Source organism: Puma concolor, chromosome E2 (assembly GCF_028749965.1).
Source record: "Puma concolor isolate L17-30 chromosome E2, mPumCon1.1.hap2, whole genome shotgun sequence".
Classification (NCBI taxonomy): domain Eukaryota; kingdom Metazoa; phylum Chordata; class Mammalia; order Carnivora; family Felidae; genus Puma; species Puma concolor.
Window position 1 is genome coordinate 42,682,931 of NC_141681.1, and position 12,656 is coordinate 42,695,586.

The following is a 12,656-nucleotide window of genomic DNA, read 5'->3' on the forward strand; positions in this document are numbered from 1 at the left end:
AACAGTGCGTAGTCCGTTCTGTTATTGGTCGGATCAGATGTCGATCTTTGACGCCATAGCTTATCCGACGCCGTGGGAGGCGGAGGGCGGGCAGGATGAAAAACTGGTCCGCTCACCGAAGGGAACCCGGAAGTGGCGCGCAGCAAGTAAAGGTGCCGGATCCTCTGGCTGTGGTTGAGGTGGGGTCTAGCTGGGCTCGGCCCCCGCCCAGGACCGGACTGAGGAGCCACCACCCAGACGGAGCGGGAGTATCAGGACCCAGCAGGTGACTGGATTGAGGGAGGCGGCTACCAAGACAGGAATCTCCTGGGTTTTAGATTTTGGGAAATAATCCAGTCTTTTAAAGAACAGTGCAGATGGGCTTCTGCCAAAGAGGTCCCGGCTTTCAGTGGAACGTGGGGCCGTGTGCAGGAAAGCCAGCTCAAATTCCGTCTTCTGTTTTTGTTTTGTTTTGTTTTGTTTTGTTTTGATCAGATCGAGACAGCCGATGGCTAGGAACGCGCCTGAGGGCACAGGTCCCATGCACGTGCCTTTTGGGCATATTGTGGCCAACACGAAATGGCGCGGATCGAAGCTCCTGCAGGGGATGCAAGGTCGGTGGGCTGCCCTGTGCAAAAGCCCTCTTCTAAACTTTTTAAAAACGCCCTACCTACTGTCGCCTTTCGCCCAGCGCTCACGGAAGTCATTTTTCTTGTCTATGTTCTAAGGGAAAATTAAAATCGTTTTTGAGGATGGCCTGACACCGGTAGATTTTTACGTGTCAAGCAGATCTTGCATTCTTTATGTCACCGAAGCTGATTTGGTGGCAGGAAATGGCTACAGAAAGAGGCTCGTTCAGGTTAGAAATGTAAGTACTGAATGGAAGAAGCTGAAATTGAAAATTGACTTCCACCTGCCTCCCCCACCCCCCTCCTTTGGAATAATTTATATAAAACCATTGGCCATTCCAAGCACTCTTGGACTGGTAGTTTTCTTAAACTCCCAAGGTAGTTTTGTTACACAGTGGTTTACTGTTCTTTTCTTCCTCTGAAGTCCAGTAATCTTCAAGGGATCGTGATCGTTGAGAAAACGCAGATGAGTGAACAGTACTTCTCGGCCATACAGAAGTTTACTGTGCTGGACCTTGGGATGGTGTTGCTTCCAGTGACCAGCCAGATGGAAGCGTCCTGCCTTATTATCCAGTTAGTAAGTACTGATTCCCACTTCTCTGCAGGAACGCTGCCTTACAGACGATCACCTGACCTTCCTGGATCTTTTACTCTAGGTGCTGCACTTGTTACGGTTGCCATCCATCATTCCAGTCTAAAGGAATCCTTATTCACCCTTGGTCAACTGCAGCCAGAACCACATGATCCTTTTTTTTTTTTCCTTTTTTTTTTTTTTTTTTTTTTTTTTAAGCCTGGTTCTCCATTGTCCTCCCTGATTATTCAGCTTGGCTGTACTATTTCGACTTGGCTGTACTTTAGAATTTCCTGGGAAGCTTTTAATGTTTATTTATTTTTTGAGACAGAATCCAAAGCGGACTCTGTGCTGACTGCAGAGAGCCCTGTGCAGGGCTTGAACTCACAAACTGTGAGATCATGACCTGAGCCGAAGTCCCACGTGTAACCGAGCCACCCAGGCGCCCAAGAATTTCCTGGGAAACTTAAAAAAAAATTGTTTTCTAACATTTATTTATTTTTGATAGTGCACAAGCAGGGGAAGGACAGAGAGAGAGAGGGAGACACTGCAGGCTCCCAGCTTTTGGCAGACAGCATGATGGGTGTGCTCAACCCATGAACGTGAGATCATGACCTGAGCCAAAGTCAGACATTTAACCAACTGAGCCACCCAGGCACTCCTCCTGGGAAAGTTTTTAAAAACAGTGATACATGAGCCTTACTTCAGACCAATTAAAAATCAGAATGTCAGGGTGGGTCCTGAGCATCAATTTTTGTTGTGTCAGTGATTTTAAATTTCCCTTTTGATGTGTAGCCAGGGTTGAGAACCGAATTGAAATAATGTAGGCAGCCCTGTGTAGTTCACAGAGCCCTCTTCCATCTGTGCCACATGCCCTCCTTCATTGTTCTTCCCTTGATGGGATGCTATTGTCTGCCTTCCTGTATCCATTGCTAACTGAAGACTGGGTTTCTTCTTTGACAGACAAGATTTCTCCCGGTCCTGTATCAAGCAGGTCCAGTTTAGGTTTAATTTAATCCCATACAACTGAATCGTTTATTAGTGAACGATAGGAAGATGTTTGAGCTCCTCAAGAGTATGTTTTCATTGCTTTATCCTAAGCATTCTGAAAGTTTAAGTTTTTTTAATTTAATTTTTTTTTTTTAATTTACATCCAAATTAGCATATAGTGCAACAATGATTTCAGGAGTAGATTCCTTAATGCGCCTTACCCATTTAGTTCATCCCCCCTCCCACAACCCCTCCAGGAACCCTCTGTTTGTTCTCCATATTTAAGTCTCTTCTGTTTTGTCCCCCTCCCTGTTTTTATATTACTTTTGTTTCCCTTCCCTTATGTTCATCTGTTTGGTCTCTTAAAGTCCTCATATGAGTGAAGTCACATATTTGTCTTTCTCTGACTAATTGCACTTAGCATAATACCCTCCAGTTCCATCCAAGTAGTTGCAAATGGCAAGATTTCATTCTTTTTGATTGCCAAGTAATACTCCAGTGTGTTCATCCATTGATGGACATTTGGGCTCTTTCCATACTTTGGCTATTGTTGATAGTGCTGCTATAAACATGGGGGTGCATGTGTCCCTTCGAAACAGCACACCTGTATCCCGTGGATAAATACCTAGTAGTGCAATTGCTGGGTCATAGGGTAGTTCTATTTTTAGTTTTTTGAGGAACGCCCATACTGTTTTCCAGAGTGGCTGCACCAACAACATCTCTTGTTGCCGAGTTGTTAATGTTAGCCATTCTGACTGCTGTGAGGTGGTATCTCATTGTGGTTCTGATTTGTATTTCCCTGATGATGTGTGATGCGGAGCATTTTTTCATGTGTTGGTTGGCCATCTGGATGTCTTCTTTTGAGAAGTGTCTATTCATGTCTTTTGCCCATTTCTTCACTGGGTTATTTGTTTTTTGGGTGTTGAGTTTGATAAGTTCTTTATAGATTTTGGATACTAACCCTTTATCTGATATGTCATTTGCAAGTATCTTCTCCCATTCTTTCAGTTGCCTTTTAGTTTTGCTGATTGTTTCCTTTGCTGTGCAGAAACTTTTTATTTTGATGAGGTCCCAGTAGTTCATTTTTGCTTTTGTTTCCCTTGCCTCTGGAGACGTGTTGAGTAAGAACGTGCTGCGGCCAAGATCAAAGAGGTTTTTGCCTGCTTTCTCCTCAAGGATTTTGATGGCTTCCTGTCTTACATTGAGGTCTTTCATCCATTTTGAGTTTATTTTTGTGTATGGTGTAAGAAAGTGGTCCAGGTTCATTCTTCTGCATGTCGCTGTCCAGTTTTGCCAGCACCACTTGCTGAAGAGACAAAATGGAATAAAGACAGCTTTATTCCACTGGATATTCCATTGGATATTTCTGCTTCCTCAAAGATTAGGTGGCCATATGTTTGTGGGTCCATATCAGGGTTCACTATTCTGTTCCATTGATCCAAGTGTCTGTTCTTGTGCCAGTACCGTACTGTCTTGATGATTACAGCTTTGTAGTATAGCTTGAAGTCCAGGATTGTGATGCCTCCTACTTTGGTTTTCTTTTTCAAGATTGCTTTGGCTATTCGGGGTCTTTTCTGGTTCCATACAAATTTTGGGATTATTTGTTCTAGCTCTGTGAAGAATGCTGGTGTTATTTTGATAGGGATTGCATTGAATATGTAGATTGCTTTGGGTAGTATTGACATTTTAACAATATTTATTCTTCCTATCCAGTAACATGGAATCTTTTTCCATTTTTTTGTGTCTTGTTCAGTTTCTTTCATAAGCTTTCTATAGTTTTCAGTGTATAGATTTTTCACCTCTTTGGTTACATTTATTCCTAGATATGTTTTTGGTGCAATTGTAAATGGGATCGATTCCTTGATTTCTCTTTCTGTTGCTTCATTGTTGGTGAATAGGAATGCAACTGATTTCTGTGCATTGCTTTTATATATCCTGCAACTTTGCTGAATTCATGAATCAGTTCTAGCAGTTTTTTGGTGGAAAATTTTGGGTTTTCCATATAGAGTATCATGTCATCTGCAAAGAGTGAAAGTTTGACCTCGTCCTGGCTGATTTGGATGCCTTTTATTTCTTTGTGTTGTCTGATTGCAGAGGCTAAGACTTCCAATACTATGTTGAATAACAGTGGCTAGAGTGGACATCCCTGTCTTGTTCCTGACCTTAGGGGGAAAGTTCTCAGTTTTTCCCCATTGAGGATGATATTAGCATTGGGCCGTTCATATATGAACTCAAGGTATGATCTTTCTATCCCTGCTTTCTTGAGGGGTTTTATCAACAAAGGATGCTGTATTTTGTCGAATGCTTTCTCTGCATCTATTGAGAGGATCATATGGTTCTTGTCCTTTCTTTTACTGATGTGATGAATCATGTGAATTGTTTTGCAGATACTGAACCAGCCCTGCATCCCAGGCATAAATCCCAGTTGGTCGTGGTGAATAATTTTTTTAATGTATTGTTGGATCCAGTTGGCTGATATCTTGTTGAGGATTTTTGCATCCATGTTCATCAGGGAAATTGGTCTGTAGTTCTCCTTTTTAGTGGGGTCTCAGTCTGGTTTTGGAATCAAGGTAATGCTGGCCTCATAGAAAGAGTCGAAGTTTTCCTTCCATTTCTATTTTTTGGAACAGCTTCAAGAGAATAAGTGTTAACTCTTTCTTAAATGTTTGGTAGAATTCCCCTGGGAAGCCATCTGGCCCTAGACTCTTGTTTTTTGGGAGATTTTTGATTACTAATTCAATTTCTTTCCTGGTTATGGGTCTGTTCAAATTTTCTATTTCTTCCTGTTTCAGTTTTGGTAGTGTATAGGTCTCTAGGAATTTGTCCATTTCTTCCAGATTGCCCATTTTATTGGCATATAATTGCTCATAATATTCTCTTATTATTGTTTTTATTTCTGCTGTGTTGGTTGTGATCTCTTCTCTTTCATTCTTGATTTTATTTGGGTCCTTTCCTTTTTCTTTTTGATCAAACTGGCTAGTGGTTTATCAATTTTGTTAATTCTTTCAGAGAACCAGCTTCTGGTTTCATTGATCTGTTTCACTGTTTTTTTGGTTTTGATAGCATTAATTTCTGCTCTAACCTTTATTATTTCCTGTTTTCTGCTGGTTTTGGGTTTTATTTGCTGTTCTTTTTCCAGTTCTTTAAGGCATAAGGTTAGGTTGTATATCTGAGATCTTTCCTCCTTCTTTAGAAAGGCCTGGATTGCTATTTCTCATATGACTACCTTTCCTGCGTCCCAGAAGTTTTGGGTTGTGGTGTTATCATTTTCACTGGCTTCCATGAACTTTTTAATTTCCTCTTTAACTTCTTGGTTGGCCCATTCATTCTTTAGTAGGACGTTCTTTAGTCTCCAGTATTTGTTACCTTTCCAAATTTTTTCTTGTGGTTGATTTCAAGTTTCATAGCGTTGTGGTCTGAAAATATACACGGTATAATCTCGATCTTTTTGTACTTGCTGAGGGCTGATTTGTGTCCCAGTATATGTGGTCTATTCTGGAGAACGTTCCATGTGCACTGGAGAAGAATATATATTCTGCTGCTTTAGGATGAAATGTTCTGAATATATCTGTTAAGTCCATCTGGTCCAGTGTGTCACTCAAAGCCATTGGTTCCTTGTTGATTTTTTGATTAGATGATCTGTCCATTGCTGTGAGTCGGGTGTTGAAGTCTCCTACCATTATGGTATTACTATCGATGAGTTTCGTTATGTTTGTGATTAATTGATTTATATATTTGGGTGCTTCCACATTTGGTGCATAAATGTTTACAATTGTTAGGTTTTCTTGGTGGATAGACCCCTTAATTATGATATAATGCCCTTCTTCATCACTTGATACAGTCTTTATTTGAAAGTCTAGATTGTCTTGATAGAAGTATGGCTACTCTGGCTTTCTTTTGTTGACCATTAGCATGATAGATAGATCTCCATCCCCTTACTTTTAATCTGAAGGTGTCTTTAGGTCTAAAGTGGGTCTCTTGTAAACAGCAGAGATGGATCTTGTTTTCTTATGCATTCTGTTACCCTATGTCTTTTGATTGGAGCATTGAGTCCATTGATGTTTAGAGTGAGTACTGCTGAATTCTGTGGTTCAGGTTGTGCAGATTGTTCTGTTAATCCTCAGATCAGTTTTCTAGGTGTGCAGGATGGTTCAGTGTTGGTCTGGCTGTATTTCATGGACGCAAGACATACAAAAAACTTCCCATGCTGTTCTGCCATCTTGGCTCCTCCCCCTGAAAGTTTAAATTTTAATAAATTTTTATCTCTTACTCCTTTGTGTACTCAATATGGTTGATCTTTCAGTAATTTTTCTGGGGCGCCTGGGTCGCTCAGTCGGTTAAGTATCAGACTCGATTTCAGCTCAGGTCATGATCTCATGGTTCATGAGTTCAAGCCCCGTGTCAAGCTTTGTGCTGGCAGTGTGGACCCTGCTTGGGATTCTCTCTCTCCTTCTCTTGTTGTCCCCTCCCCTGCTTGTGTTCTTTCTCTCTCTCAAAAAAAAAAAAATTTGCAAAAATAATCTTTTATGTCTGAAAAATTAGATTTGTGGTATATGAAAACATTTGTAGTGGTAAGTCAAACTGAACCAAATGGAAAAAAAGTAAAACTAAATTTCTGTCAACCTTTAAGAGAATTGCCAGTCCTCTAGAGGGTGCTCACATGCTTTTCCTTTACTTTCTGATTAGGTTCAAGAACAAACCAAAGAGCCCAGTAAGAACCCTTTCCTCAGTAAGAAACGGACTCTGATGCCTGAGCTATCCCTCCTTCGAACTGTGCAGCAGATCCCAGGAGTTGGAAAAGTTAAAGCCCCTCTTCTGCTTCAGAAGTTCCCAAGTATCCAGCAACTCAGTAATGCTTCCATCAGAGAACTAGAGCCAGTGGTGGGACAGGCAGTGGCACAGCACATTCATGCCTTCTTCACACAGCCCAGGTGACGGCTCTTCCCGCAGCCAGGAGCTACAGCATCTTGTTTTCTTTGCATATTTAAAAGTTGAGAACAAAGAAATCTCCTTTCACTGCAACTAATGAAAAATGAGGTGAGGCCTGAATGGAAGCTGCCAGTTGCCCTGCCCTGTTCTCTGGGTTCAGGCGTTTAAGATAGTGGAGTTAGTGGGCTCTAGGTAGCACGGCTCTCATCCTGCTAGTGAAAGAGGGCCCACTGGGGGGCACCTGGCTGGCTCACGGGTAGAGCATGCCAATCCTGATCTCAGGGTTGTGAGTTCGAGTCCCATGTTGGATGTAGAGAGTACTTAAAAATAAAGTCTTTAAAAAAAGAGAGAGAGAGAGAGAGAGCAAGAGAGCCCATGGGGATCTTCCTAAAAGAGTTTAAATTGGGACTCTCAAATTCAGCAAAAAGCCAGCCTGGGCAGATTTTAACATATAACCTTGATCTTGTCTAGCATGGAAAAGTCTAATCAAGTTTCAGAAGGTAGAAGTGACCTTCTAAAGGAAACAAACCTACAATGAAGCACTATGCTGTGTACCATAAGCCTCTTGTTCCTGGTGACAGGCCCAGTGTTCTTCCAGTCTAGTCTTAATATCACTATGTTTTGAGGGTGCTGCCAGTGTAAACAAACAGTTGTACTGCCTTTTTTTTCCTTCCTTTCCCCTCCCTCCCACCCTCCTTCCCCCTTCCTGGTAGCTACAGTTTGTTTATAGCCACGGAGCATGCCTTCTGAACACAGCCTGGAGTTTGGAAGTCCCTTTTAAAGATAAAAAGCCAGTGTGTATGAGAGGGGTAAAGAATGTGTTTGCAAATGTATAGCCCAACAGTGGGAAGATATAAAGGAAAATGGCAGGGGCAGATGCATCCAGAGAGGAGAGCTAGTGGTGGTGATCAAAAGGTACAATCAGCCACTCAAAAAATAAATGCAATTAAAGATGCACATATGTTTTCAAAGATGCTGAGATAACCTGAAAGCTCCCTAAATCCTGTTTTGTGGTGTCAGTCATTATTTAAAAAAAAAAGACGAACAACAGGAAAGTTTTGTGCATTAGGGTAGAAACTGTTTGAAAGAGGAGTGAAATATAAGTGGGAAAAAATTTTAAAAACATTAATTCAGGCAAATGAATATGTTTATTTAAATATTTATACAAAAATGGCCCTAACAGCAGTGGATAGATACACTTTCCCAAATGTGGTTGCTTCCCTTTTGATATTGCACACTAGAAAATATTTAAGTTCTTATTAATTCTCAAAAATAGATTTCAATGCTTTTTTTTTTTTTTTTAGCTATAGAACTTAAACTATGTCAACCGTGAATCTTACTAGAATCACGGTGTCATCCAACTTGTGAGCAAGAGAGATAGACGGGTAAAAACAGGTCAAACAGAGATTTAAACTAGAATCATTTACACCTTTACCTGATAAAATGTTTCCAACCCATCTTAGACTCTTAAAATATACAATTATGTACTTCCTACTTTAAACAAACAGAAAAATGTTTTGAGTATCAAACAGTATATCGTCTACCTTGTAGATAGCATCCCCGTCTAACACTGCTACCGTGTTAGCAGCTGGTTAATGACATCAAACTAGAAGCAACAATGCTCCCAGATTGTGCGGTTTGTTTTTGTCTAGTAAGTTGTGACAAATTTGGCACTAGACTTTATCTGGAAATAGCATTCATATTACGTAGAAATAATCATAAAATCTTGTCATTTCAGATTCACAAATTCCCCTTAGGAAGCAGTTGTTTGGAATACTTCTGAGTTATATTACCTTAGTCAATCATTATAATCCCTTGACCTGCCCTAATTGGGGGGGTCATCTGAATTCTGAGTTAAGGAATGATCTATTACCTAAGCCTGCACACGATGACAAGTAGGACAGCAATAGAGGTAACCCCCTTTAATTCAGATAGTAACAACAAGCTGTAACTGTAGCCATTAAAAATAGCCGTATTTTCAGCGCTGTTCTATTTACAATACTTTATATAATAAATAACTTGCAGCAATACGGTGACACCCCCCCCGAAATTTCTAGAGGTTTCTTGTGACTTGCATTCACGAAGACCTACCGTTGTAAGTTTACCCGGTGAGAAAAGGAGATTTGCGAATATTGAGACACTTTCTATTGTGGCACAAATAGGAAGGCGTGGTCAGCACCAGAGACGTTGGCGTTAGGAGCCTGAACGTTTCTGTTTGCTCACGTTAGTACAGAGAACTATCCGAGTTGAGAAGGCTGAAGGGCGAGGGGAGCTTCTTCTTGACCTGAGGCCTCGCAACCCCAACCGACGGGAGGCACAAGGTGCTGGCTGACTTCTGTCTGTTCTTGTTGGTGCCCCAACTCAAAAAAGAAAGCTTCTTCGAGATTTTCTTGGTTTTATCAGTTTTGTCATCATCGTCTATGGCTAAGCAGATCATAGAGTAGGTTTTCTGCATGCCCACAGAGTATGTCGCACACTTATTATGCTGCGCATAGGAAAGAAGAAAAATGGTGTTAGAAATCCTCCAGATAGCTGCTAAACAATTGATGGCAAAATTCTGCTCTTACGGCATCTTCTCAACAATTAAGCTGATGTAATTCTGAAACCCAGGTGACTAACACTTACATAGGATTAGGTTCTTAAAAACAGGAACGATTCATTTTTATTTTTATTTTTTTAACATTTATTCATTTTTGAGAGATGGAGAGAGACAGAGCGTGAGTGGGGCAGGGGCAAAGAGAGAGGAGGCACAGAATCCGAAGCAGGCTCCAGGTTCTGAGCTGTCAGCACCGAGCCCGACGTGGGGCTTGAATACAAAAACTGTGCGATCATGACCTGAGCTGAAGTCGGACGCTCAACCGACTGAGCCACCCAGGTACCCCAAAACAAGGACAATTTTTAAGGAATAGACTCACTAGTAGTAATTTAGGCGAGGGACCAGTACTCACTTTTTAAGGTTCTTACTCTACTTGTAAAAGTAATACATGCTCATGGCCAACAATATGAAAATGTATATACCGAACAGAAGGTATCCCTTCTACCTTGGCTTCCAGGCCTCTCCCCTGAAGTAACCACTATTTCTGTTATTCTTTTAGAGATAATGTTCATATACAGGTATTGTGTGCACATACTAGTGACCATTGTCCTTCCTTAAAAGGAATACATGACCCACCGGTCTGCCTCTTGCTTTCTTCACCTAATGAACACTGGACTTCAGTCCATGCTAGTCAGTGTAAATCAACTCCGTTCTCTTGACCATCTAGAATCCATGGTGAAGATGCTAATTAACTTTTCCCCCTATCTTTTAAACTGATGAAATAAATATACATAACAGAAAACTGACCATTTTAACCACATTAAAGGGTACAGTTTGGTGGCACGGAGCACATTCACACGGTCGTTCAGCCATCCCCACCAACCGTCTCCAGAACCCTTTCATCTTCCCCAGTTGAAACTCTGTACCCAGAAGCACTACTATTAACTTTTAAAAGATTGCGCAGGGCTCACTTAAGACATCTGAAGATCCTTGTTTTCTGTAACCTTCCATGCGGGTTATCACCTGCTTCGAAGGTCTGCCTGACATTGAGGTTGCTAAGTTCAAGTGTTTACTGAACATCTACTATGTTCCAGGCCCTGGGATCAGGCCTTTAAATCTACATACAACATATCTAAAGTGGTGGGGTATGCTGTTCATAATAGAAATCGGGATTTGAGAGATGGGACGATAAAGAAGGGTATTCACTCTGGAGTCTGGCTTCTTTGGATGAAGATGCCTCTTATCTATAAAACTGCCATTTAATCCCTCCATACTCTACAAGACATACACACTACACACTGTTTTTAATGAAAACCAATAACAAACCGTCCTGGATGTAGATGTGATGCCTGCAAACATTTTTCAACTTTAACCTGCTTAGAGTCCATTTTCCATCTTTACAACCACTGCCTTACAGATTCCCTCTATCCTCTGCCATAGTTCAACCAACAAATGCCAAGTCTAGTGAAACTCTACCCTCTGCCTCCCCCCAGGCCTGCACTCAAATGGCTGCACGTTACTGGGGAACAGCCACCAAGCCAGCTGGCTTCCCTTGGCGTTCTAACCCTGTCCCCAAACCCCTACTGGGCACCTCAATCCCTGGCACTCCTACATTATCCTAGCAACTTCATTCCTTCTGGAGGTCTCCTGACGCCCCACACACGTCCTCCTGATACTGCGTTACCTTAATAGCATCTGCCCCTGAAGACCAGTCCTGTGCGCCTGGATCTCCCCCGCCCTCTGGGTGTGCCTGCCTTCCTGCACTCCTGCCTCCTGGCACACAGGCTTGCTGTGTTATCTATATACACCTACACCACCACCGCCTTTGAAAAGCTTCCCTTTTTCCTATGTCCCCCTCCCAGATTGCACCCCAATGTCTGCCCCCTTTCTGCCATTCCCTTTTTGTCTTGGCCTCCAGCAGCATGCTCCCCACTGCCCATCCCAAATATTCCTGGGGCACCCCCCTGACTCACAGCATTAACGGAGCCCAGTCTGAAACCACTGCACCCGTCCCACTTTATACCAATGAGGAAACAGTCCCAAGGAGGGTAGTAACCTGCCGAAGGCCACACAGCTGGTTAGTAGCAGACAGAGCCTGATTCCAGGGCTGGGGTCTCTGCTACATCAGTAGTATTCCAAATAACGCTCCACGGAGGAGTGCTGGGGGTCCCCACAATTCAGAGAGTGGGGGAGCAGGTCACCAGTCCAACCAGGGCATGGACTTTATTGTTCTCATTATCTGGTTGTGTTTGAAACAAAAGCAATTAAAAACAGCACTCAGTTGCTATTGTCTAAGGCCTTGCGGGTGAAAAGAATAACTCTATCACGGTTATTAAACACCTATTGTGAATGGAAATGCATCCCATGCTGGCACTGCCCCCCACCCCCACCCCATTTTCCTGCAGCTCAGAACCATTCCCTGAGGCCTAAGGTCAGTCATTCCACTGGCAGGAAAGCCAGAAGTCCATTCCAGCACGTCTGAGTCTCGAATCCTTGCTTTTCTACTCCGACCTCAGCACTTTCATGGGCCTGGTTCAAAGTTATAGGATGGAAAGATAAGCCCTTCTCCTTGTACAGCTACGTCTTGTGCTGTGCAACTCCCCACCACCATCACGACATCTCTGGCCCTGAGCCCAGCTCTTTTATTTATCCTTCTTTTGGACAAACTTCTTTTGTTTCTGGTTGGGACCCTGATCCCTTGTCCTGCAATTCTATGGATCTGCCCCTAAAAACTCCATTTCTCATGATCCCTTCTCCAAGATGCTCACTGAGTCCCTCGACCTCATCTTCTTTCATTTTTATTTTATTTTTTTTAATTTTTTTTTTAACGTTTATTTATTTTTGAGAGAGAGAGAGAGAGAGACAGAGCATGAACGGGGGAGGGTCAGAGAGAGAGGGAGACACAGAATCTGAAACAGGCTGCAGGCTCTGAGCAGTCAGCACAGAGCCCGACACGGGGCTCGAACTCATGGACCGTGAGATCGTGACCTGAGCTGAAGTCGGACGCTTAACCGACAGCCAC

General features: G+C 42.4%; 2 protein-coding genes across 5 annotated transcripts in view; one reads left to right on the forward strand and one right to left on the reverse strand.

The window, feature by feature from the left end:
- The first annotated feature begins 84 nt into the window (after nt 1–84).
- On the forward strand, nt 85–7,758 carry FAAP24 (FA core complex associated protein 24). 4 transcript variants are annotated; one of them, XM_086689586.1, is made up of 5 exons: nt 85–152; nt 475–593; nt 708–847; nt 1,033–1,185; nt 6,856–7,758. In XM_086689586.1, exons 2-5 carry the CDS (start codon nt 488–490, stop codon nt 7,102–7,104), a joined length of 648 nt encoding a protein of 215 aa, XP_086545712.1. In that variant the 5' UTR covers nt 85–152; nt 475–487; the 3' UTR covers nt 7,105–7,758. The 4 variants fall into 4 exon arrangements, with proteins under 4 accessions (XP_086545712.1, XP_025770488.1, XP_086545711.1 ...); XM_025914703.2 differs by having other exon boundaries at nt 102–265; XM_086689585.1 differs by having other exon boundaries at nt 102–248.
- A 469-nt stretch (nt 7,759–8,227) lies between these two features.
- RHPN2 (rhophilin Rho GTPase binding protein 2) overlaps nt 8,228–12,656 on the reverse strand; it is a 60,572-nt gene continuing 56,143 nt past the window's right edge. Inside the window, exon 15 of the mRNA XM_025914603.2 lies at nt 8,228–9,583. Coding sequence (XP_025770388.1) covers nt 9,323–9,583 — 261 coding nt within the window. The 3' untranslated portion in view covers nt 8,228–9,322. The remainder of the gene's footprint in view (nt 9,584–12,656) is intronic.